This window comes from Mycosarcoma maydis, chromosome 14 (assembly GCF_000328475.2).
Source record: "Mycosarcoma maydis chromosome 14, whole genome shotgun sequence".
NCBI classification, from domain to species: Eukaryota; Fungi; Basidiomycota; class Ustilaginomycetes; order Ustilaginales; genus Mycosarcoma; species Mycosarcoma maydis.
The window spans coordinates 323857-345411 of NC_026491.1; the positions used below are offsets into that span (position 1 = coordinate 323857).

Sequence of the window (21555 nt, forward strand, 5' to 3'; positions counted from 1 at the left end):
AAGGCGATTATCAACTGCGTGACTGGATGAGAAGCGAAAATGTGCCCAACTTGGTGGCTGGAGCGAGACAGCAAGCTGTAAGCACAGATGAGTAGCCACGCAAACGATCGCCTGGCTGTGTTCTTGGGTCTCCGCGAGATGGAGAGGGGTAGTAGTGCGACTGGCAGAGTGATCGAGGTAAGGCGGCAAAGTTGGCTTGGTAGCGAGCTATGATGCCGCAGAGCGAATGCAGAGAGGATAGCAGAGCACGGCTGGGCGTGCGAGGCTATGTGTCTGGGGAAAGGGTCAGCGTAGCCTGAAAAAGGTAAGCCGTGAACGAGTCGAGTGGGACGACTGAAATGGCAAAGCGATCGAGTCTGCGTCTTGTTGTGCGCTGCGGTAAAGGAGATAGGTGAGTGACAAGGAAAAGGTAGGTCAAGAACAAGTTTGACCGAATCGCTGATCGTGGTGGTTACAAGTGACGTGCAACAAAAGGTGATTCGTGATTCACGATTCGTGATTGTGACGAAGCCAGAAGAAAGGATTTCGCACCTCAAATATCTCATGTCGGTCAAAATCTCGAAAGGAACACGGAAAATAGATTCACGAATCACGATTCACGATTCACGATTCACCATTCACGATTACGGCGAAAGTCAAAGAGTGAACCACGAATCCTGAAATGGTATTACTAGGCAAGCAAGACAAGTCGAGCTCGAGCAGTCGAAGCTCTTGACGCTTCGCCTGGCAGTCTGTCTGGCCGTGTCTCGGGATGTGAATCACGAATCGTGAATCGTGAATGCGCACGGCGTGTGTTTGTCTCTGTGAGAGCGGCAGCCTTTCTTCTCTGTTGATTTTCAGCAACGAGTGCGAGTGTGCGTGTGCGTGTGCGTGTGCGTGTGTGTGTGCGTGTGCGCGTGTCAGACTTGAGTCTGTGAGTACTGCACCGAAAATCGAATCCCGACCGACCTTCCAGCAAGCCCTTCATTTCTTGTTCTCGCAGAGCGACCAAAATCAGAACCAAAAACCAATTCAAACCAAGAATCGTGAATAAAATAAAGATAAACGGGAAACCAGTTCACGAGTCCTTCGTACGATACAGTCGTGTGAGTGCTCACGCTTCACATCGTGCAGAATCGACAGTCGTAAGTCGTCTTGGAATTTGGCTCGATCAATCTTGAATTCTCCTCACAAACTAACCTTTTTTGGTGCTTTCGTGTTTCGTGTTTGTCTGTCTTTGAATTTCCAGCAGGTTGCCAGTATTTTGCGAGCGGCCCAGATCACTCTGAGCAGCGCTGTGCAGCGCGAGGTGCAACTCGTGCCTGGACAAGGCCGACAATTACAAAGACAACGCTCTCTCATACTGTATGCCAAGCCGCGTCGTGAGCAAATGTACAAAGGGGGGTAACCGCATCGGATTGGTTCGATCGGTTTTATGCCAGACCATCTTCCTGAGACGTCTTGGCTGTCGGAGCGGTTGGTGTTGCTGCCGGCAGACTTGCATCATCGGCTGTGATCGAACTCAAATCTTGCACCGACTCGCTGGCAGTCACCATGGTATCGTCACCTTGGTTCTGCAGCACCGACGCGTTGGGCGACATGGAACCGCTCCTCTTCCTGCCACCATCAGCCTGGTTTGCGCCATTGTTGCCCAAGCTTCGCGGTGGGTTGCCGCATCGATCCTTGCCGTACGAGATCTTGACGTTCTGGTAGTCTGGATGACTCTTCATGCCTTCGATGCACTTAATTGCCGACTGGATGTTGGTAAAGTTGGCAAACGCGCAGTTCTTCTCGCGCAGACTGTTGACCGTCTCGATCTCGCCGTATTGCGAAAAGTCGTTGCGGATCTTTTCCTCGGTCAACAGGTCGGGGTCGTCGATATTTCCAACGTAGACGTTGCGCGAGCCACCCGCCTGGACGGCAAACTGAATCGCAGGACTCAAAGGTCCCGAGTGCTTGCCCCATCCGATCTTGAGCCGTCGGTTGTGGATCATGATGCCCGAGTACGACGCCAGATGGAAAAACGCCAACGCCGCGTTGGGATCTACAAAGGTGACAAACGCAATGTGCTTCTCCGGGATGAAGCGGATGTTTTGCAAGACGCCACCACGGATGTGGTTGCAGATCTCGGCCGTTGTCGTCTCGGGATGGATGTTGCCCAGATAGATGGTGCGATTACCAAGCTGCTCGAGCGCGGTCGCGCTGGCGCCCATCATGGCGGCAGCAGGGCCGAACACAGAGCTTGCCGCTGAGCGTCCATTGTCGGCTGCGTTGGCACCCGCGGCGGCGAACGCAGCGGCAGGGTATCCCAGCGAAGCTGCCGCAGCCAACCCCATAGCGGCGGCCTGGTTGTTGTGCGCCTGGTTCTGCTGTTGGCTCTTGGGTACGTAAGCACAGCGGTCCTTGCCATAACTCACCCTCTTGCCCGCCCATGCTGGCTCCGTGGGTAGTGTCGCAACCACCTTGATCGCAGTCTGGATCGAGAGAAAGTGAATAAAGCCAATGTTCTTGTCGCGCACAATCTTGACTTGGTCGATCGGACCGAAGCGCGAAAGGTCGTCTCGGAGCGACTGCTCGGAAGCGCTTTCGTCGAGCTGGCCAACATAGACATTTCGCGAAGCCTGATTCTGCTGCACGGCCATCAGCACGGCAGGATGGCACTGCGACGGCTTGCCCCAGCCGATCTTGAGCTCTTGGTTGTGGAGCGATACCTTCTTGACGCAAGCGTCAGCGTGGAAGGCAGTGGCAGTGGAGCCGTCAAGGAACGAGATGAATGCGCAGTTCTTTTCAGGTAGGATGCGCACGTTCTCTATCGGGCCGAACTTGACGAGATTGAGCAACTCATCGACGGAAGCGTCGGCAGGCAGATTGCCGACATAGACGGTTCGATTGAGCGGATTCACCTGCCGCGACATGGCAGGAAGCACGCCAACGCTAGGGACAAAGCCGGGCGTATTGCCAAAGTTGGCACCAAAGTTGGGGAACATGGCAGTAGCCGGGTTCAGAACGGCAGCATTGGACAAAAGGAACGGTGCTGGACCGGCAGCATCAAACGTCTGGCCGTTCAGGGCGCCAAGCAAGCCAGAATGGCCAAGGTTGCCCGAAAAGGATCGCGTTCCGTTTGTGCCGTTGCCTGGAGGTTGAAGGCCAGCTACGCCGATAAAAGGCTGCGGCTGGGATGGAGGAGCGGCACCGTTGCCGAGAAAAGCGGCTTGAGCGTGTGAAGAAGCGCCGGCTGCACCAGGAAACCCGCCGAGATTAGTTGCGGACGCATTGGCAAAGTTTTGCTGTGCGAGACTTGGAATGTTGCCTTCCGAGACAAAGCGCGCCTTTTTAGCGGCTGCGTCTGGCACCTGGGCATTCGGCAGCGATGCAAGATGGCCTAGGCTGGCTGTATGGGCATCGTAAGATTGGGAAGGGGCACGTTTCATCATTTGGAGCGGATCGAGTGCGTAGCCTGGCACTGGAGCGGCGGTGGACTGGTTGGTGGAGGCGAAGCCGTTGGCGGCGAAAGTGTTGGGACTAGGCAGGTTGCTCTCTTCGTGCATGGCCGTCGAGGGTGAGGCACAAGGGTTAGGTACGTATGCGGTTCAAAGGCGGGTTGTAGATGATGATGATATCAACCGGCGCGAACAGAGTGATCGAGCTGTCAATAAGCAAGCTGACAATCGTGAATACACAAGGCGATAGAGTGTGCTCCAGCGTGGTCCTGCGCAAGCTTGTGGAGCTGAAAAGAGAAAGAGACAGAAGGATATGACTGAGCAGAGGCGAGGAAGAATCGTGCCAAGTTGGGGTTGTGAGAAAGATGCAAGAACACACCCGTCAAGACGAAGAGATGCAAAGCGGAAAGGCAGCAGAACAAAGACGCTGCTACCGACCCAAACCTCCGAAGCAGATCAACGCAAAAGAAAAAGGGGGAAAAGAAAAGGAGGACGAGTTTTAGGAAAGGAAAAAAAGTCGAGATAGATGATGGAGGTGTGCAAGTGACGGACGGGTTTGGGGATGTGGCACAAGCGCTCAACCGACGGGTGGTGAACTGGCAGAGACGTGAGTCGTGAGTGTTGCTTTGAGCTGGTCTGCCTGGCGTGCATTCGTGATTCGTTCGTGATCCGTGATTCGCAACCGTGGAGGCGCGACCCACTGCGTAAATATTCGTGATTCGTGATTGCCGACACGAGCGTGCGTGTCTAAAGAATGTCGCACGGTGTGGATGTGTCTGTTTGGGTGGGGTGCGTGTGTGTGTGTGTGTGTTACGTGTGTGTGTCTTGCTGCCTGTCTCGCTTGGCTGTGTACGCGCTTCGTTGGATTCCCAAACTCGCCAAAGATGCAGTCTCCTCTTACCGGCATTTCTTTCCTCGTCACCGCTTTGTCGAATGCCATTCGATTGGACTCTACGACACGCTCATCACCGCAAGTCCCTTACCTCAATGCAACAAAGGGAACGAATCAGCTTGGCTTTCGATATGCAACGCTGAAGCTGCCGAAAAATGTATGCGATCCGATGTGAAATCGGGGACGTGTGATTCCATCGGGCCGATCTGATACTGGACAGATCCCCCCGCAGTTGGTTTCAAACTTGCATGTGAATAGAGATCCACTCAAGATTCGTGACTCGGAATTGACAGAATTGACCGGCTCATCTTGCTTCCGTGTCTTGCTCAAAGACGGACGGACGACGGTGAATCAAGAATGCATCAATGCAAGGAAGGGCTTTTTTAGAAGATCAAACATGGGCTGACCATATACAAGGTATACAACACGAGACAGTGACCAGCTCGCTCATACCGGATGGGTGCCAAGGGTGTCAGTCGGCTGCTAAGATGTTTTTCACTCGTCGGATCGAGTGTCGGTAAGGCTAAAGTCGCCCGTCTTGGCTGCCTCAATGTAGCCCTTGACCTTTTCGTAAATGGTGAACACCACCGCCTGACCGGGCGCCACACGTGCTACACGAGGAGTGATACCCTTCCAGAACGCGCTCGCACCTTCCTGTGCAAACATGTCCTTGGCCACCTTGACCACACGGCTAATGGCGGTCTCGCCTTCCACCTTGGACGCTCGCTGGATACGCGTCTTGATCGTGTCAATGGGCGCGTTTGAGAAGGGTCCCAGAGCACCCGAGATCAGACCAATCACCGCCGTCTCGTACGAAGGCAGCTCGGTGGTGCCGTGGAAGCGCTGCGCAGCGCCCTTGAGCTCCTGGTAGGCGGTGAAGTTAGCGGCCTGATTGGTAGCCTGTCGTGCGGCGGTGAGCGCTACACCACGGTACAGCGTCATGAACCCCTCTTCGCGGATGATCGTGTAGAGCGCGTGTGCGGCGTTACGGTAGCGAGGCACCTCGAGAGGATCGGCGAGTGAGTGCTGCTGTGCTTGCAGCCGAATCTTGACCACCTCCATCGGGTTGACCACAGCCACGGCTTCTGTCGTACCAGCTCCGAGACCGGCGAGGAAAACTCCTTGTGGCGACGTCTTGCCCGTCGTCTTGTCCGCCAAAGCCGTCTTGTACTGCTCGAAACTCATGAATCGGATCGCCATCTTGGGAACAATACCAGCCACAACGGCTCCAAGACCCTTGTAGAGACCCAAGGGTGTCTCACGTTTGATAATGTGAGCGCCTGTGGCGATAAAGCCCCGTGGCTTTTCACCCGCCTTTTTGCCCCTACGCGAGAGCTGCATGCGCACCTTGATCGTGTCCAGAGCTGCAGAGACAAGCAAAAGACATCAAGATCGGGTCAGTCAACTTGTATCTGCATACCAACGTAAGCATACAGCGCTCGCGGCTACGGAAGATGCTACTTACGATGACAAGTGCATGCCTCGGCGAAACCTGCAATACCACCGGCGATCAAATGGGTGGAAGGTGCCACCTTGGACTTATTGTTGACCTCGGATTTCGACATCTTGATAGGAGTAGAGACGACTGTGCGGATAGCGTTCCAGTGGTCGGGTAGCTGGGTGTGCGATGGTCACGTCGATCGAGGGACTGTGCGAAGCAGAGCTATCCTGACACGGTTTGTACAATCTTGGCCGTTGACTGAGAGACTTTGGATGTGTAAGAGAGGAAGGAAGGAGCACGAGTGGAAGAAAGCGAGAAGGGATTAGAGTCAAACGATGGCAGCTGACATGTGTTGCGACATTATTTATGAGCTGGCGAGCGCCTTTCTGAAAGATGAGGGGCGTTCAAGACTGGAGCTGCTGAAAGTGTATGCCGGATGTCCGCCTAACACTGTGGCCGCCGCACCCGCAATTCTGAAAAGGCCCAAGTCAACTCGGACTACGGTTAGCAGCAATCGCCGTCGACCCGGCTGAATTCGGATTCAAGAAAATGCAGGAAAGGCGGAGAGAGGCGGCAGACGACCGTGTGCGTGTGCGTGTGCGTGTGCGTGTGCGTGTGCGTGTGCGTGTGCGTGTGCGTGTGTTTCTTCTTGCTCGCGCCTCTGTGCTACGGCAGGCTTTGCTGTGTTGTGGATCTCTCTGTTCTCCAGACTTTTTGTTTGCAGCTTTGCATCGTGACTCTGAATCGGTGAAAAGGGGCCCCGTTGAGCCACTCACGACTATAATTTCCGAACCAAGACTGACGCACAAATCAAATTTCTAACGCGGCTCTCTTCAAACGGCCAACCGTGGAGAGTGTGAGTGTGAAGCGCGCAATCAGATATTTCTCCCTACTTACTCAAGTTAGCCAAGATGATCAAAGTCATGCAACCGTTGATGCAGGCTTGGCTCTAGCACTCAATCATTCTTACTCGTGACTTGCTTGCGAACAGTCTCCCGTTTCATCGCTCGTCAGCTCAAGGTGATTCTTAGCTCGTGCCGGTTCCCTAATGTCGCAGCCTCTGTTACATGACCTCTATACCACTATCAATAAATTGTCCATCTGTCGTTACTAGGCTCAAGTCGACTGTTTGGTTCAAGTAGAAGACACTCCATTCGTCCAAGTCTTGAGTGCCGCAAATGGATTTAGAAATTTGAATTTCATTCGTGAATCACGAATCGGCGTTGAGAAGAAGCGGGCTGAAGCATGGTGAGACCCGATTCGTGATTTGGTCTGAGATCGCGTCCAGCTTTCACATGTTTGGCCTTTTCGCGCTGGTCAACGAGCCTTTCGTGTAAGAAGACATGCAACGTGACGCATTGCCATCCTAGCTTCTTGGTGGCAATCTGGTGTGCAGAAAGGAAACCTTTTAGTAGCACTCGTGTGTGCACAAGGCAAGCTACTACGTTCAAAGTGCAGCCAGGCTAAGTTGTCGTGCAACGCGTTTGCGCGAAGTCAGAGCTTCTCGTCGGCAATGGTGCGCAACTCGCTCTGACCAGAACTCGAATGTCACTTGTCGTCTGACTCGACCTGGATGGCAGAGCGAGCCGAATGGTCTAAAGCGCCGGACGTGGAAAGAACCGATGTCAGGGTGGAACAAGGTGCCAAGCTGCGCCATGTTTGGTCCGAGATGCTCCTCGAGGCAAACGTCTTGAATCCGCTTCGTCCGCGACATTGAATCGGCCGATACAGTATGTTGAAATTGGCCGGTACAAAGTGATACCCCCGATATAAAAAAACCCACACGTAGATCCTCCCGATGTTTGGCAGCATGATCGGCTAAAAGACGGGATCTGGCGAGTCGAAAGCTTGGATTCGTCGTACATGTCCTAAGACAAAGTGTGAGATGAATATTGGCGATTCCAAATGCACAGTCACTGTACAATCACGAATGCGTAAGAGTCACAGTCGCTCATTTCCAGCGTCGTGAGTGTAACTTGAACCATCTTGCCTGATTGTCGTTGCTGCTTTCGACTCTGGATGATGGATGATGCGAGTGATACCTAGTGCTAGGACAGAGCTGTTACATCCCGAAGACTGTCGTGGCTGGAAACAAGCCAACGCCGATCTCGCCAATCATGAATCACGAATGTACACTTGGTTGTTCGAGTTCAGCCACGGCTGCACAGTGCAATTGGCTGAACCCTTTCCTGTAAGCGAGCCAACTCATGATTCGTGTGATCTGATGATTGAACCTGCTAAGTTGTGCTCCTAAACGCTGCAAGGGTGCGTCTAGTGGCATCAAGTCTGAAGTCTGGCTCCGTCGAGCATAACACAGACCCGTGAACGAGACACGATGCCGGAAATATGGTAGGGTCTACAGCTGAGCTGGGTGCCGAGTTAAAGTCGGTAGCCAACGGCGAGAGACCGCTCACGACGATCAACCTCAACGGCGATGTGCAACGACCGATACTCACTCATCACTTAACGGCGACGTAGCATGAGCTCGAGTGTCCTTGGATGAGCGGGTTGCGACAGCAGAAGCCGTGAGTCACGTAACGATCGATCGAGATGACTGAGCAAAAGTTGCGTTGCGTGACCATGCGGCGCGATTGTGAGCCACGGACGAAAAAAAGGGGTTTTGGGTTTGTTTCGTTTAGCTGTCGAGGGCAAAGGCCAAAATCGCGAATCCAAAAGCGGAAACCTATCAGCCCAAAATCATCATGAATCACGAATCACGAACCACGAACCAAGAACCACGAACCACGAGCGGCAGCGATTCAAGATTCGTGATTGTCTGTGTGCACGCTGCGCTTGCTGTCTGCTTTGTAGAATTCATCGTGCTTGCAGAGCGCGGCATTGAACAACTCGATTCCAACTTTCTGAGCTGTGCTGCGACGCCGCTTCGAACCGCGAGCAGCATGCGCGATGATCCGCGTGTGGAGTTGAGACGTGCGCACTTTGAGACTCAGCCTCTCCAACCCAAAGACTGGGCAGCTCAGCAGTGTCTAACCACAAACACCGATAAGCTCAGCAGCCGAACAGGGTCTGAGCACTTAGACTGTCAAGCAATCAAGTCAGCCAACCAAGCTCGCTCAGACCACTCACCGCTCACTCTCACCACCCATGCCTGAGTGACTGCTCAGCCGACCCTTGCCTCGTCACTTTTCCCTCTGCCCTTGTCGCCTCACAGATAGCACGTAGCCCCTCTTTGAGCTCTCTCCCTTTCTCTCTTGACCGAGGACCCTTGCCGCGTCAGCCTGCTCTCTTGACTACTTGAGCACGATTCCTCGCCCAACGTCCATCTCTACCCTCATAACCATCCATCATCACCCACTTGTATTCACACGTTTCGGGTGCTTGACCTATTATCACCTTTCACCCACTGTCTCTTCATTATCACTTTGTTGATCTCCGCGTTTGATTCTCTAGCTCAGTCGCTCTCTCGTCCTGATCATCACCCCATCCGCAATATGTACCCTCAGCGATACTTGAGCCTTTTGGCTCTGGCTCTCAGCCTCCCTCTAGCTGCCCTAGCTGCTCCTGCTCACCAGCCATTCGTTCCTGGTTCCAGCGCAAACGTATACTCGTCCTCGACCCAATTTGCGCCTCTCACCGCAAACCCCGATCTGGAGACCATCCCCGGCTCCTACATGGTCGTTCTCAAGGACGGAATCAGCTCCACCGACTTCTTCGCTCACCAGAGCCTCATCTCGTCCGCACAGCTCTCTGCAAACAGCTTCCACGGCCAAGACGCTCAGGGCATCCGCCACGTCTACGACCTTGAGGGCCACCTTCAGGGCTACGCAGGCAAGTTTACCGATGATGTCCTCGACTACATCCGAGCTCAGCCTGAGGTAGAGTACGTCGAGATGGACACGCTCGTCTCTGTCGAGGTCATGCCTCAGCACGAGGACAAGGTTTGGGATGTTGAGTACGACGACAACCTTGCCGTCGTCGCTCACGCCGCCCACAACAAAGCCAAGGTCGGCGCCAAGGACATCGAGAAAGGTGCCCCCTGGGGTCTCGCCCGCATCTCGCATCGCAAGCGTCTCGGTCTCAGCACCTTCAACAAGTACGTCTACCAGGGCGACGGTGGTGAGGGTGTCACTGCCTACGTCATCGACACGGGTATCAACATCAACCACGTCGAGTTTGAGGGCCGTGCCCGCTGGGGTAAGACCATGCCCCAGAACGACGTCGACGAGGATGGCAACGGCCACGGCACCCACTGCGCTGGTACTATCGGCTCGCGCAAGTACGGTGTCGCCAAGAAGGCTGAGCTCGTCGCCGTCAAGGTTCTCGGCTCGGGCGGCTCGGGCTCCATGTCGGATGTCACTGGCGGTGTCCTCTGGGCCGTCGAGGATGCCAAGAAGCTCACTGCTCAATTCCGCGCCAACCCGCAATCCGTTGCTGCCAAGAAGCACAAGGGCTTCGTTGCCAACATGTCGCTTGGCGGTGGCAAGTCGCCCACGCTCGACAAGGCGGTCAACGGGGCCGTCACCAGCGGTATGCACTTTGGTGTGGCCGCTGGTAACGAGAACCAGGACGCCTGCAACGTCTCGCCCGCCGGGGCTAGCAACCCCGTCACCGTCGGCGCTTCCACCGTCCAGGATGAGCGCGCCTACTTCTCCAACAAGGGCAAGTGTGTCGACATCTTTGCCCCTGGTCTCAACATCCTCTCCACTTGGAACACGGGCAACACCTCGGTCAACACCATCTCGGGTACTTCCATGGCCAGCCCTCACATTGTTGGTCTTCTTGCCTACCTTCTCTCTATATACGGCACTGACGACTTCAATCTGCTGACCGCCGATGCCCAGCAGCTTTCGGTCATCGACGTCGAGGACTCGCTCGCTTCCAAGCTTTCAAGTGTGATGCCCATCCCCGCCATGGCTCTTGACCTTGTCAGCAGCGTGGCAAGCTACTTTGCCGGCGGCGATGCCACTGTCAAGTCGGACATTGTCGGTGTCCTCACTCCCGCCGAGCTCAAGAAGGCGCTCATCAAGCTTGCCTCGCCCGGCGTCTTGACCGGGCTCGACTCTGACACTGTCAACAAGCTCGCTTTCAACAACGCCACCGCGACCGCTTGAAAGTGCCACCCTACCAGAGCTTGGCTCCACTGCCTCTGCTGCATAGCTACCTTGCATGACATGGTTCTGTTTCTGTTCTCGTGCTAAACGCTTCTATCATTCTCCCGTCTCGTTGCAATCGCTTCCTGTTTCTGTCTCGCAATCCTCCATCGTCTCGTAATCACTCTTGGCCAGCTGGCCTCGCCCAACCAGACTTAACACACTCTGCCCATCTAGGCCTTTCTGCTCTTCGACTCTTGTACTCTTTCTCGTCAGAATCGTATGCTTTTTTCATTGCGCTCTTTGGGTGTGTGTGTATGTTGTTTGGCTGGATTTGGTGGGCGCGCGACAGGGCGGAGTTGGTGAAATGACGACATATGATGTGGATGAGTTGCGGTGTCTGTGAGGGATGGATGGGTGAGTGAATCACGAATGGCAGACTAGGTTTGAAAAATAGGATCAGAGTGCACGCAAGATGGTCTCGGGATGGTAAGAAGGGGAAGAGATAATCACGTTGAGATAAGGATTGAAAAAGTACAAGTAAGGATAACGATATTTCAGAAATTTTGGGGGAAAGTAGGAACTTAGTCGTCGTCCCAGTTGGGGTTGGCTTTTGGAGCCTTGATGCCGGCGGGTTTGGACATGATGATCGAGTCGACCGAGAGAACGCTGATGGCGGCGCCGGTGGCGTATCTCAAAGCCCAGGATTTGGCAGCGAGGACGTCGAAGATCTGGGAGTGAGTGGTTGAGAGGGTGCCGTCGTCCGAGTTTTCAATGTCGACGCCAATGTCGGTGGCGGCAGCGTCGACGTGCTTGGCGTACAGACGGGAGACGATCTCGGTCGAGTCCAGACCGGCGTTTTCGGCGAGAGTTCGCGGTACCACTTCGAGCGCTTCGCCAAACTTTTTGATCGAGTGCTGATTGAGACCAGGTGTCTTTTCACCCAGATCGGCAATGCGTTTAGCGAGCTCCAGCTCAGTGGCTCCTGCTCCAGCGACAAGTCGTGGATCACGCGTGAGGGATTTGATCACATTGACTCCATCGTCAATCGCTCGCTCAACATCATCGAGTAGGTTCGACGTGGCTCCTCGAAGCACGATGGTGCACATCTTGGGTTTGGCTTTACCCCCAGGCTGTCCGTCCTCCTGCTTGAACACAGTCACGCGATCGCCGCCGATCTCGGTCGTCTCGATCGAGTCGATCCATCCCGCCTCCTCTGGCAACGGCGCGCCAAGTCGAGCCAGAGGTGTAGCACCCAGCAATCGGCACAGTCGGCGCAGCTCGAATTTCGACAGGATCTTGATGACCAAAATGCCAAATCGGTTCAAGTAGTGTTGCGCCAATTCGCCCACTTGCGACTGTGTAACCACCACCTTGACACCCGAATCGGCGATCTCCTTGAAGTACTTTTCGAGCTGCTGCTCCTCGCCTCGGGAGAAGCTGGACAGCTCATCGGCGTTCTTGAGTAGCACTGTGCCCTTGGTCTCGGTCTGCGTAATGTCCATGCCACAGGTATAGACACCCACTTTGGCCGCCTTGGCCTTTTTGATGACGCCTTCGGGTTCACGACCAAACACCATACCACGTACCACTTTGGACTGCGACAAGCTGCCTCCCATGATCTTGACCACACGCACATTGTCAACGCTGAAGTCGGCCAGTCCGTTCTTGGAGTTTTGCGGCAACACCATCGAGACGGCTTCTGCAACCAAAGGTGCCAGCAAGTCTTCGTTGCCATATTGCTTCGATGCTAGACACGGCTTGAGTGCAAGCGCGAGACTCTGTGGCGTGGGAGGCGTCGAGAGCTGCGCAATCGACAACTGCTCGAGCTCGGCAAGACACTTGTCGCGAGCGATCTCGTAGCCCTGAAGGATCTCGGAAGGATGCAAGCCCATAGTGATCAGATATTCTGCCTTCTTCAACAGCTCTCCAGCAAAGATCAGGACGAGGTTGGTAGAATCGCCCATCTCGGCCTCCTGCTGTTGGCTCGCCATCACCAGCAGCTTAGCTGCAGGGTGGACCACGTCCAACTCCCGAATGATGGTAGCCGCATCCGATGTAACAAACAGCCTCTCCAGGTGGTTAATCACCATCTTGTTGCGTCCATTTGGTCCGAAAGAAGTTCGTACGATCTCCGATAGTTCACTGACTGCTTGGATGTTTCGAAGCACCGCCTCCTCGATTCCTTGGAAGTGCTTGTATCCCTCCTTGAACAGGTTCGGTCCTCCCGCACGTGGCACTTTGAGCGACATGTTGGGCCAAAGTGATCACTGATGTGGATGATGTCGGTAATGCTGCTACTGCTGCTGTGGTGGTGGTGGTGGTGGTGATGGTGACCGATGGCGAGAAGAACACTTGACGAAATGCACACCTCTTCCAACCTGGATCTGGGCTGGTGCGCACTCGAATAAAACACTCACGCGCACCGCACGCAAAATTGTTGGTCTCTCTCTCGCAGCTTTAAAGCGTACAGACTTGCAAGCGCGAGCTGTGACGCGCTCAGCAGTCTTGAGTCCTTCTTCTGCCTTCGATCATCCATTCACGATTCGTGGTTTTCACAATCGTGAATCTCAAGTCACTCGTGTATGAAACCAAGATGTAACATAGCCAACCAAAAATACGAAGCATCGTGCATGAAACACGAAATCGTGAATAAGAGAGTGACTCGTGACTTATGGTTACTCATGACTCACGACTCAGACAACTCGTCGCTGCCGTCACCAAGACTTCGCCACATGGCTCGGCCGACAGAATCGCTGATTGATCGTATTGATTTCTGTACGTGGGCGGCGAAAGGACTACATGCTAGTCCGGGGTGACCGCTCACTATCTTCCAGCTGCACAGCGTAGCGCCAGAGTGTAGCGTAATTGGATGGTGTACATCCGGGTATCGATTTCAGCGCAGCCTGCATCAGTCAATAAGAAGATCGAATCGTGTTAGTTGTCCATCGAGACGTGGTTTTCAGCAGCCAAAATCTACTTACCAACGATGTAGGGCGCAGAAGCTCCAGCTTCTCACGTAGCTGCGAGTTGAGTCCAGGCACCGAACCAAAGTTGAATCCTTCAGGAAAGCGCAGCTGCGTCTCTTTGTTGAACGCTTCGATCTCTTGAGCTTGACGCTCTAGGTGGGGCATGTATTTGGCCTCTATCTCTACTCTATCCATCACCATAGTGCCGAGGTTTGCGAGCGCAGGAATTACCGGAATGAGATCGCGGATGCCCAGCCGTGGCTGCTTGAGCATATCTAGCCCGCTTCGTTCGTGCGAATCACCCGAGCAATGAAAGCCATGCTTCATCCAGCCATGCGGACTCATTCGATTCGCCTTGAGCAGTGCAAGCGCCTGGTCCATGTCAGCTTGTGTCGCGCAAAAACGTTGCCATCGCTGCTCGCCTACCGCTGCCGAGTAAGCTGCCCGCAAGAGCGGTGTGAGGCGCTTGTCTGCGTTATCAGCACGCAAGGTCATCCTGTACTCGCTGCGAGAACTAAACATCCGATACGGCTCTTCTACACCTTGCATGACAAGGTCGTCGATCATCGTTCCAATGTATCCTCCTGATCTTCCGATAGAAAGCGGATCGAGGCCATTAACCTTGAGACCGGCATTGAGACCGGCAACGCAGCCTTGAGCTGCAGCTTCTTCGTACCCTGTCGTACCGTTGATCTGGCCAGCCAGCCACAGACCCTCGATTCGTTTCGTCTCGAGGCTGTGGCGCAGCTCTCGCGGATCAACGTGGTCGTACTCGACGCCATAGCCCGCGCGTATCATCTCGGCGCATTCGAGACCCGGAATGCTGCGCAGCAATTCTACCTGCTGCTCGCTCGGAAGTGTGCACGACAAGCCGTTCGGGTACAGAACTGATCCATCGTTTGTCCCGGGTAAACCTTCCGGCTCGAGCCAAACCGGATGTGCCTGTTTTTCCTTGAACCGAATCACCTTGGACTCGATCGAAGGGCAGTAACGCGGCCCTCTGACGGTTTCTTTGATGTGTATCGACTTGTCAAGATTCTGCCGCACGATCTCGTGCGTCAATGGCGTCGTGTGCGTACCCCAACACTCGACTTGACGAGCAGGAGCGATGTCGGGCGCATCGTGGAGGAAGGAAAAGGCTGCTGGTGCAGCGTCACCGTGAATCACCTCTAGTCGGGGATCGACTTTGCTGCCGATCTGCCAAGGACTGCCGAGGCGGACCGAAGAGGCAGCAATCCTCGCAGGCGTACCTGTCTTGAGCCTTCCAAGCTTAAACCCTGCTCGAGCCAAACTTTGGCTCAGTCCGTCAGATGCAGGGTCGTCATTGATCGAAGGCAAGGGAAGCATGCGTCCGGCTGATCTCGACTCAAGCCCCAGATGGATGTCGGCCGAGAGGAAAGTGCCGGTAGCAAGAATGACTTGACTACAGCTGATACTGTCTCCATTGGTGGTTACGATGCCGCGAACTACTGCCTTGGCTTTTTCACCTTCTCCTTGATTTCCGTGATGAGAGCTAGCTCTATTGGACCAATCCAACTGCAAACCGTGCACTTTGGCTTCAGATATGGTCAGGTTCGGATATTGCCGCAATGCTTCCTGCATATGTTGTCGGTAGAGTGATCGGTCGATTTGTGCCCTGGGTCCATGCACGGCGGGACCTTTCGACTTGTTGAGCATGCGAAATTGTATTCCTGCTCGGTCGCCAATGATACCACAAAGTCCGCCGAGTGCATCGACCTCGCGCACCAGCGTGCCCTTGCCAACACCACCCAGGCTCGGATTGCAGCTGAGCTCCCCTATGCTGTGTTTGTTCGTCGTCACAAGCAGCGTGCGTGCTCCTGTGCGCGCCGAACCTGCAGCCGCCTCGCATCCTGCGTGACCAGCACCAACGATAACGACGTCAAAGTGCAGGTCCGATCGACTAGGACCTGCGAGTGGTAAAGCTGGCGACGCCGTAGCAAATTGCCGCCTTGAATGCCGTGTAGCCTGGCGGGTGCCATGCGCTGCAGAAGCTGCAAAGCCGACTCCTCCCCCTAGCATCTTGCGATGAGCACAGCTTGTGATTGCCAGTCTATGCAGCAGCAACGAGCTAACGAGCTAAACGATACTGTGACGATCAATGTGAGAGAAGAGTGACAAGTTGTGGGTTCTGGAAAACTTGCTGCCATGCCAAGACAAATTTAGAGCGTTGGACCCTTGGAAGAAAGCGAAACGCCGCCTCTTCGTCTCGCCAACTTTCGCGAAAGATTTTGTAGCCACTTTTTCCAAGTAAATTTTCAAACACCGTCTCATCCAATCACCACAAAATTCACACGTTTACGTGGTAGACAACAGCTAAATGACAGAACGCAGCATTGTTCAAAATCCTTCCCTTTGCTACAGAAACACACGCAAAGGGAAGCTAGTTATCAGAAGTACGAGGCAAAATCGAGAAGCGGACTGGAATGGGAACAAGAACAAGGGTGGGCGTCATGCAAAGAAGCAACAAAGAGAAAACAAAAACAGATCCAGAGCGATGAAATGAAGCAACATTCGTGATTGAATTACGCCCGCTTCGGCCATTTCAACGACGTCGGAGCGGGGTAAGATCTTCAGTCTGCGCACGCGCATGGCCAGCACGCTTGAGGCGATCGAAAGCAGCGCGATTCGAACCATCGTGAACGGGCGTACGAATCATTGACGCAGGCCTGGGAGCCACAGGTGAGCCGCGTACAGAGCCTCGCTCGGAAGTGGGAGCCAAAGATGCCACGTTTTGAGACGCTCTGATGGGCAGTCGCGATGGCGTGCTGCTCTGTGTTGTGGTCGCGTGATTCGAAATGCGACTCGCATGGTCGAGAACAGGAACTTCGGATCGAGTTCCGGGTGTGCAAGTGGTGGCTACTGGTGTCAGTGCTGATGGTGGAGTTGTGGGGCCTTCTTCCAGGACCGTGGGAACGGCCTTGCGCGACTGCAGCATCTGTTGACTGGGCTTACGCGCGCCGTTGTTGATGCTCCCCATCGACTGAGAGCCAATGCCCTCGAGTAGTGCCTGAGCCCACAGTGGATTGGGTGGCACCTCGCTACCAATGATATCTGAAATCACCTTGACCCATTGCGACTTGTCAGCTTCCGTGTCAGAAAAAAACGTGATGCGCTCTCCATCAGCAAACGTGATACGGAAAGATCGGTCTACGTGATAGTTGGCGTCTGCATCCTCTTGATCTGCTAGCGTTGCCGTTGTGGCATACGACGCCATGGTCCTGGACCTGCCAAGAGCCTGGCTAGCTCCCGAAGGGAATATCATGGATCCTGTGTTGACGTGGTTGCCCAGCTCTTCGATGCAGACAGCCTTGGAAAGGTCAATTTTGACGGTGGGCTTTTTCGTCACAGCGTTGAAGCAGATCATGTACTGCCCCTGCGCCTGCACGGGTCGACGACGCCAGCTGGCACAATCGCCGCCCAACTGCGTCAGAGTACCCGTCTGCCAAGGTTCAGACCTATGCCAAGCAGCATTCTGCATTCCACGAATGCACTCGCCCAGATTCTCCGGGAGGCCATCGCGAGGGATGCTGGGTAACGGAGGCAGGAAGAAGAGCTTGAGACGAAGTGTTCCGCGAACCTTGTTGAGGTTCTGGCGGAAGTCCTGCGACAGCATCGAGACGTGCGAGCGCGATGCGATGCTTGAAGGTCCTGAGATGCTTCCGGTAGGATTTGAAACGCCGTGAACAGGAAGATCGAGCACCATGCATCGTGCATAGCATTGGCTGGCCACTCGTTCAAAGATGACGCCGGTACGACCGAAGGCACCCTCGCGGTTGATGTAGGCAAGCATAGGCTCAGCTCGGGACGCCTGCGCTGCGAGCTCCGCGGCTGCTTCACGCTCTTGCTGCTCTCGCTTGGCGGCTTGCTTCTTCGGGCTGCCGAAGAATCGACTTAGGCCTTTCAGGGTCGGGCTGCCATGCTCGCGGCGTGTCGGAGAAGGAGAGCGCTGAGGCTCCATGAGGTGAGCATCACGTTGCACTACCAGGGTCAAACTAAATTCGAGGTTCTTGTGCTGGATCAGCTCGAATTCTTGGCCGATGTTGCTGGTTGCACCGCGTCCGGCTCGGAGTGGCACGGTAGCGGTTTTGACCATGTGAAGGCCATTGTCGAGGATGCAGTGGAACGACGTGGGTCGCGAAGGCACAGGAAGGTCGGTAGGTGTGAACGAGTCGACCATGACAAAGACCTTACCCGCAGCCTTGCGGGCATTGGAGCCTTCGCGGAACTCGCGCATCTCCTTTTTATACACGTTGATGTCACTGGGTCTGCGCAACTTCTTCCAGGCTTTTCCACTGTCGACGTCGCCCGCAGCTGTTGAATGTGTGACTTTGTCGTCAATGCCTTTGAAAGCACCACGGTCATTGACCTTGTAGTTGAAGTCACCCTTCTCGTAAATACGCTTCAACTCCTTCTCCATATGTATCTGGAAACCACCATCAACAGCGCGTTGCAGGCTGACGTCGAGCATGGCCTTGCTCTTGGCAAGGTCAGCACTGATGCTTTGACGGGTAGGGAGCTCGACCGGCTCGTCGTGGCATTCGCTGCTTGACTCAGTGAAAGTCGAGGTGCTAGCAGCGTCAGCATCGGTAGTGTCAGAGGCAGCAGCGGTGAAGGTAGCTCGTGCGTCGCTGGTGCTCATGCTTCTTTTGCGACGGGCTTTGCCATTCTTGCTGCGGCGTCGAGCAATGATCTGATCAGCTTGCTGAGCAGGGGTCAAATGCATTGCTGGAGGAGCAGGGCTGAGGAGTTGTACTTGATCTGCGGGTTCGCGGAGCAGGTCTGAGAAGAGCCGTTGGTTGATCTGTGTATCAAGCGTGTCCATGATGGGCAGCTCGGAGGAGTTTGCGCTTGCCATTGTGTCCCGAGACACGGGCTTATCGAGGTCTGCTGTCGCCTTGAGCTCCGTGCCCAGCAGGTCAAGGGGGCTTGCGAGTTGGTCGAATTCCTTGACGGGGCTCGGAGGCAGGATAGGCTTTGTCTCTGTGGCCACAGATTCTGCAGGCATCAAACCAAGCGGGGCACTTGGGCGTGCTGCAGGTACACTCTTGACGTGCGACATGGACCCTTCTTGAGCTGCGTTCGTGATAGGGCCAGGCTCGCTGCCGCGTGGCATGCGTCTTTGCTGGATAGTGCTCCGTTTGACAGCTGGCGAGTCGTGTGTGGCCGTCTCGTGTGTCGATGCAAGCTGGGTGCTACCACTGGACGCCTCTTGCTCGGACTTTGCTTGCTCCTGGTTGAGCTTTTCCTTAGCGACGCGTTGAAGGATGGCATCACGCGAAATGTGGGGTCGGCCACGGACAGAACCGTTACGAGCAGTGGGAGGTGGGATTGGCGCTGAAGCTTGAGTCATATCTGGCTGAGTGAGGCTGCGACCAAAATCGGCCGGAGAAGAGGAGAGCACATCAACATCGAGGCTGATGGGAGTCCAAGCGGGAAGCTGGGGCAACGCTGCTTGATGATCAAGGCGCGGAGGGCTTGCAATGGTCTCAACATGAGTTCGAAAAGGCTCGGAAAGTTCTTGGTCGCTCGGCTGGATCTGCTGAGTACGGGCGCTGGGGCTATTGAGGATATTGTCGCGAAGGAGCTCGTCCACCATGCTGTCGACGCGATCAGCAGCAGAGAGGTGGGCGAAGCTGTTCTCTCTTTCAGGTGCAAAGCCAGACTCGCTGGAGCATGTCGTAGCATCGGCTGCTTCGTGTTCGACCGATAGATCGTGAAGCTGAAGGCTATCATCGCCAGGAGCTGGACTTGGCGGACCCTCGATGGAGGAGGTCTCGCGACTGTCGTGGGAGAGATCGGGTTCGGATTCGGCTGAAAACACGTCGGCGGGGTCATCTGAGGTGGTCTGCTCATCATCAGCGTTAACGACGTGAAGCTGTCGCAGTGGCGTGTGAGCGGATATAGAGGCGTTACCGTGTGTCCAACAGTCGGCATCTTGGGGAGGATGGTGGTGCTCTTCTGTGTCGTGAAGACTATCAGCGTCGAAGCTGCTCTCCTTGTCAAATTCCTGCACATCGAGAATCTCATCAAACGTGACTGTCTTCCTTCGCTCTCTGCGAAGAGGGCTAGACCCGTCGTGCCTAGATGCGGAGTCAGGATGAGAGGATTGTGGCGAGTGGTTCATAAAGCGTGGACCGTGAAGTCTGTTGGAAACGAGCAGGCCCTTGGAGGCGGCAGAGGCCGGACTGGATGGGGAGGAGTGTTGAGCTGCTGCGCGAGATGGAGTGAGAGGAGGGGAGGAGACGTCGTCTACGTTGGTGTTTTGCTGGCGGAAGACGGAATTACTGACGTAGTTTGACTCGTGGAGCCTTCCCAGGCTTTTACGCGGGATCTTTCGCTGTGAGCCTTTGACGTCGGGGATGGAGGCATACAGGTTGAAGGGGTTGCTGTTCTCTGCATCCTCACTGACAAGAGGAGAGGCTTGAGGCTTGAGACTCTGCTGGACAGCCTTGGGTGAGTTGGAAATACCAATGCCGAGACCAAAGGAAGGTGATGGGAGATGTTTGCGCGAAGGAGAGCCGAGGGGAGAGTTGGAGAGCGAAGGTGGTTGGCTGCCACCATCGATTTGTTTGAAAATGCTGTTGGAAACAAGACCATGATTGCGAAGCGACTTGAAGTTCTGTGTCTGTTTCTTAGGGCTATGAAGGGATGGATGCTCCTCGGTGTTGTGTTCGGGAGAGATTTGAGAGTATGATACAGTAGTGTCACGCTTTGCAGTTCTTAGAGGCGACCACCCGTTTGTGCTTGCGCCGAGGATGGCAGCTGTAGAGGAAGGCGGGGTTGAGGAAGTGTGAGCGCTGGAACTGACGGCACTCGAGTTAAGGTCGCTCATGGCGACGACAGGGACGATAGGAACGATAGGAACGATAGGAACGATAGGAACGATAGGAACGAAATGTAAGAGGTTTCGGACTGAGGGATGACAGCGACGATATGAAGCGTTGGCGTCGGCGTGAATCTTGCCTTTTCTAAGGGCTAGGAAAGTTAGAAGTTGGCCAAGATGGACAAGAGGTGATGAAGAAAGTTGATCAAGCAGAGACTTGTATGGTTGGAAGGATGAGGGCGTAGGATCAGCAAGAGCACAGGGCAAAGCAACGGCAAGCAACGGCAAGCGACGGCAAGCAACAAGCATTTACCAGTCAGACGGCTGGTTCTTGCTTGTTTTCGAAGCTGGCACAGAGTGACAAGCGGCAACAGGAGCATTTTGTGCACGATGCGCCAAGCTGTTCAACATCTATACACGATACCCGTGACCATTCACGATTTAACCTAACTTATTCACAATTGATTAAGTTAACTTGAGTTATTCGTGATTTTTCGTGTTTCCCACTCATCTATCACGAATCACAGTCGTGAGTCTTCCAGACAATCAATCACGAATGAATCAGTCGTGAGTGAGTCAGTGAGTCAGCCAGTCAGCTGCTGCACCACGATGCATCCCTGCGCCACTCGTTCACATCTTGCAAGCGCTTTGTCACCTCGTGCGCGTGCTGCTCGGTGCGGGGCCTACGCTTGCAGCCAACACAGCAACACTTCTTGTTCATCGCGCCCTGTCAAGCAAGGTGTACCAGAGATGACTAGGCAGCAGAATCCACAAAAAAATTTCCGCAAAACACAGCCTCTGAAAGGCGGCATATGACGACGGCTCTCGTTGATTCTCCGACTGTGAGAGTCTCGCTCTTCATGATAATGTAGGCCAACTTTTCACGCGGGACACTCATGGCTGTCTCATCAGAGCATCCCGTCCGACCACGATAGCTTT

The 21555-nt window shown here is 54.6% G+C and overlaps 6 protein-coding genes across 6 annotated transcripts; 1 reads left to right on the forward strand and 5 right to left on the reverse strand.

The window, feature by feature from the left end:
- Window positions 1-1412: 1412 nt before the first annotated feature.
- On the reverse strand, window positions 1413-3527 carry UMAG_04398 (uncharacterized protein; the record flags this gene model as incomplete). Its single annotated transcript, XM_011392794.1, has 1 exon — window positions 1413-3527. One exon carries the CDS (start codon window positions 3525-3527, stop codon window positions 1413-1415), a length of 2115 nt encoding a protein of 704 aa, XP_011391096.1.
- Window positions 3528-4806: 1279 nt separating this feature from the next.
- UMAG_04399 (putative succinate-fumarate transporter) lies at window positions 4807-5876 on the reverse strand (the record flags this gene model as incomplete). The annotated part of the gene is made up of 2 exons (XM_011392795.1): window positions 4807-5675; window positions 5777-5876. The coding sequence occupies 2 exons, from the start codon at window positions 5874-5876 to the stop codon at window positions 4807-4809; spliced, it is 969 nt and encodes a 322-aa protein (XP_011391097.1).
- A 3328-nt stretch (window positions 5877-9204) lies between these two features.
- Window positions 9205-10824, forward strand: UMAG_04400 (putative protease B; the record flags this gene model as incomplete). Its single annotated transcript, XM_011392796.1, has 1 exon — window positions 9205-10824. One exon carries the CDS (start codon window positions 9205-9207, stop codon window positions 10822-10824), a length of 1620 nt encoding a protein of 539 aa, XP_011391098.1.
- Window positions 10825-11387: 563 nt separating this feature from the next.
- Window positions 11388-13055, reverse strand: UMAG_04401 (putative chaperonin containing TCP-1 complex subunit CCT8; the record flags this gene model as incomplete). Its single annotated transcript, XM_011392797.1, has 1 exon — window positions 11388-13055. The coding sequence occupies one exon, from the start codon at window positions 13053-13055 to the stop codon at window positions 11388-11390; it is 1668 nt and encodes a 555-aa protein (XP_011391099.1).
- A 546-nt stretch (window positions 13056-13601) lies between these two features.
- On the reverse strand, window positions 13602-15812 carry UMAG_04402 (tRNA modification protein MTO1; the record flags this gene model as incomplete). Its single annotated transcript, XM_011392798.1, has 2 exons — window positions 13602-13709; window positions 13788-15812. 2 exons carry the CDS (start codon window positions 15810-15812, stop codon window positions 13602-13604), a joined length of 2133 nt encoding a protein of 710 aa, XP_011391100.1.
- Window positions 15813-16335: 523 nt separating this feature from the next.
- UMAG_12265 (uncharacterized protein) lies at window positions 16336-20625 on the reverse strand (the record flags this gene model as incomplete). Its single annotated transcript, XM_011392912.1, has 1 exon — window positions 16336-20625. The coding sequence occupies one exon, from the start codon at window positions 20623-20625 to the stop codon at window positions 16336-16338; it is 4290 nt and encodes a 1429-aa protein (XP_011391214.1).
- Window positions 20626-21555: the final 930 nt, after the last annotated feature.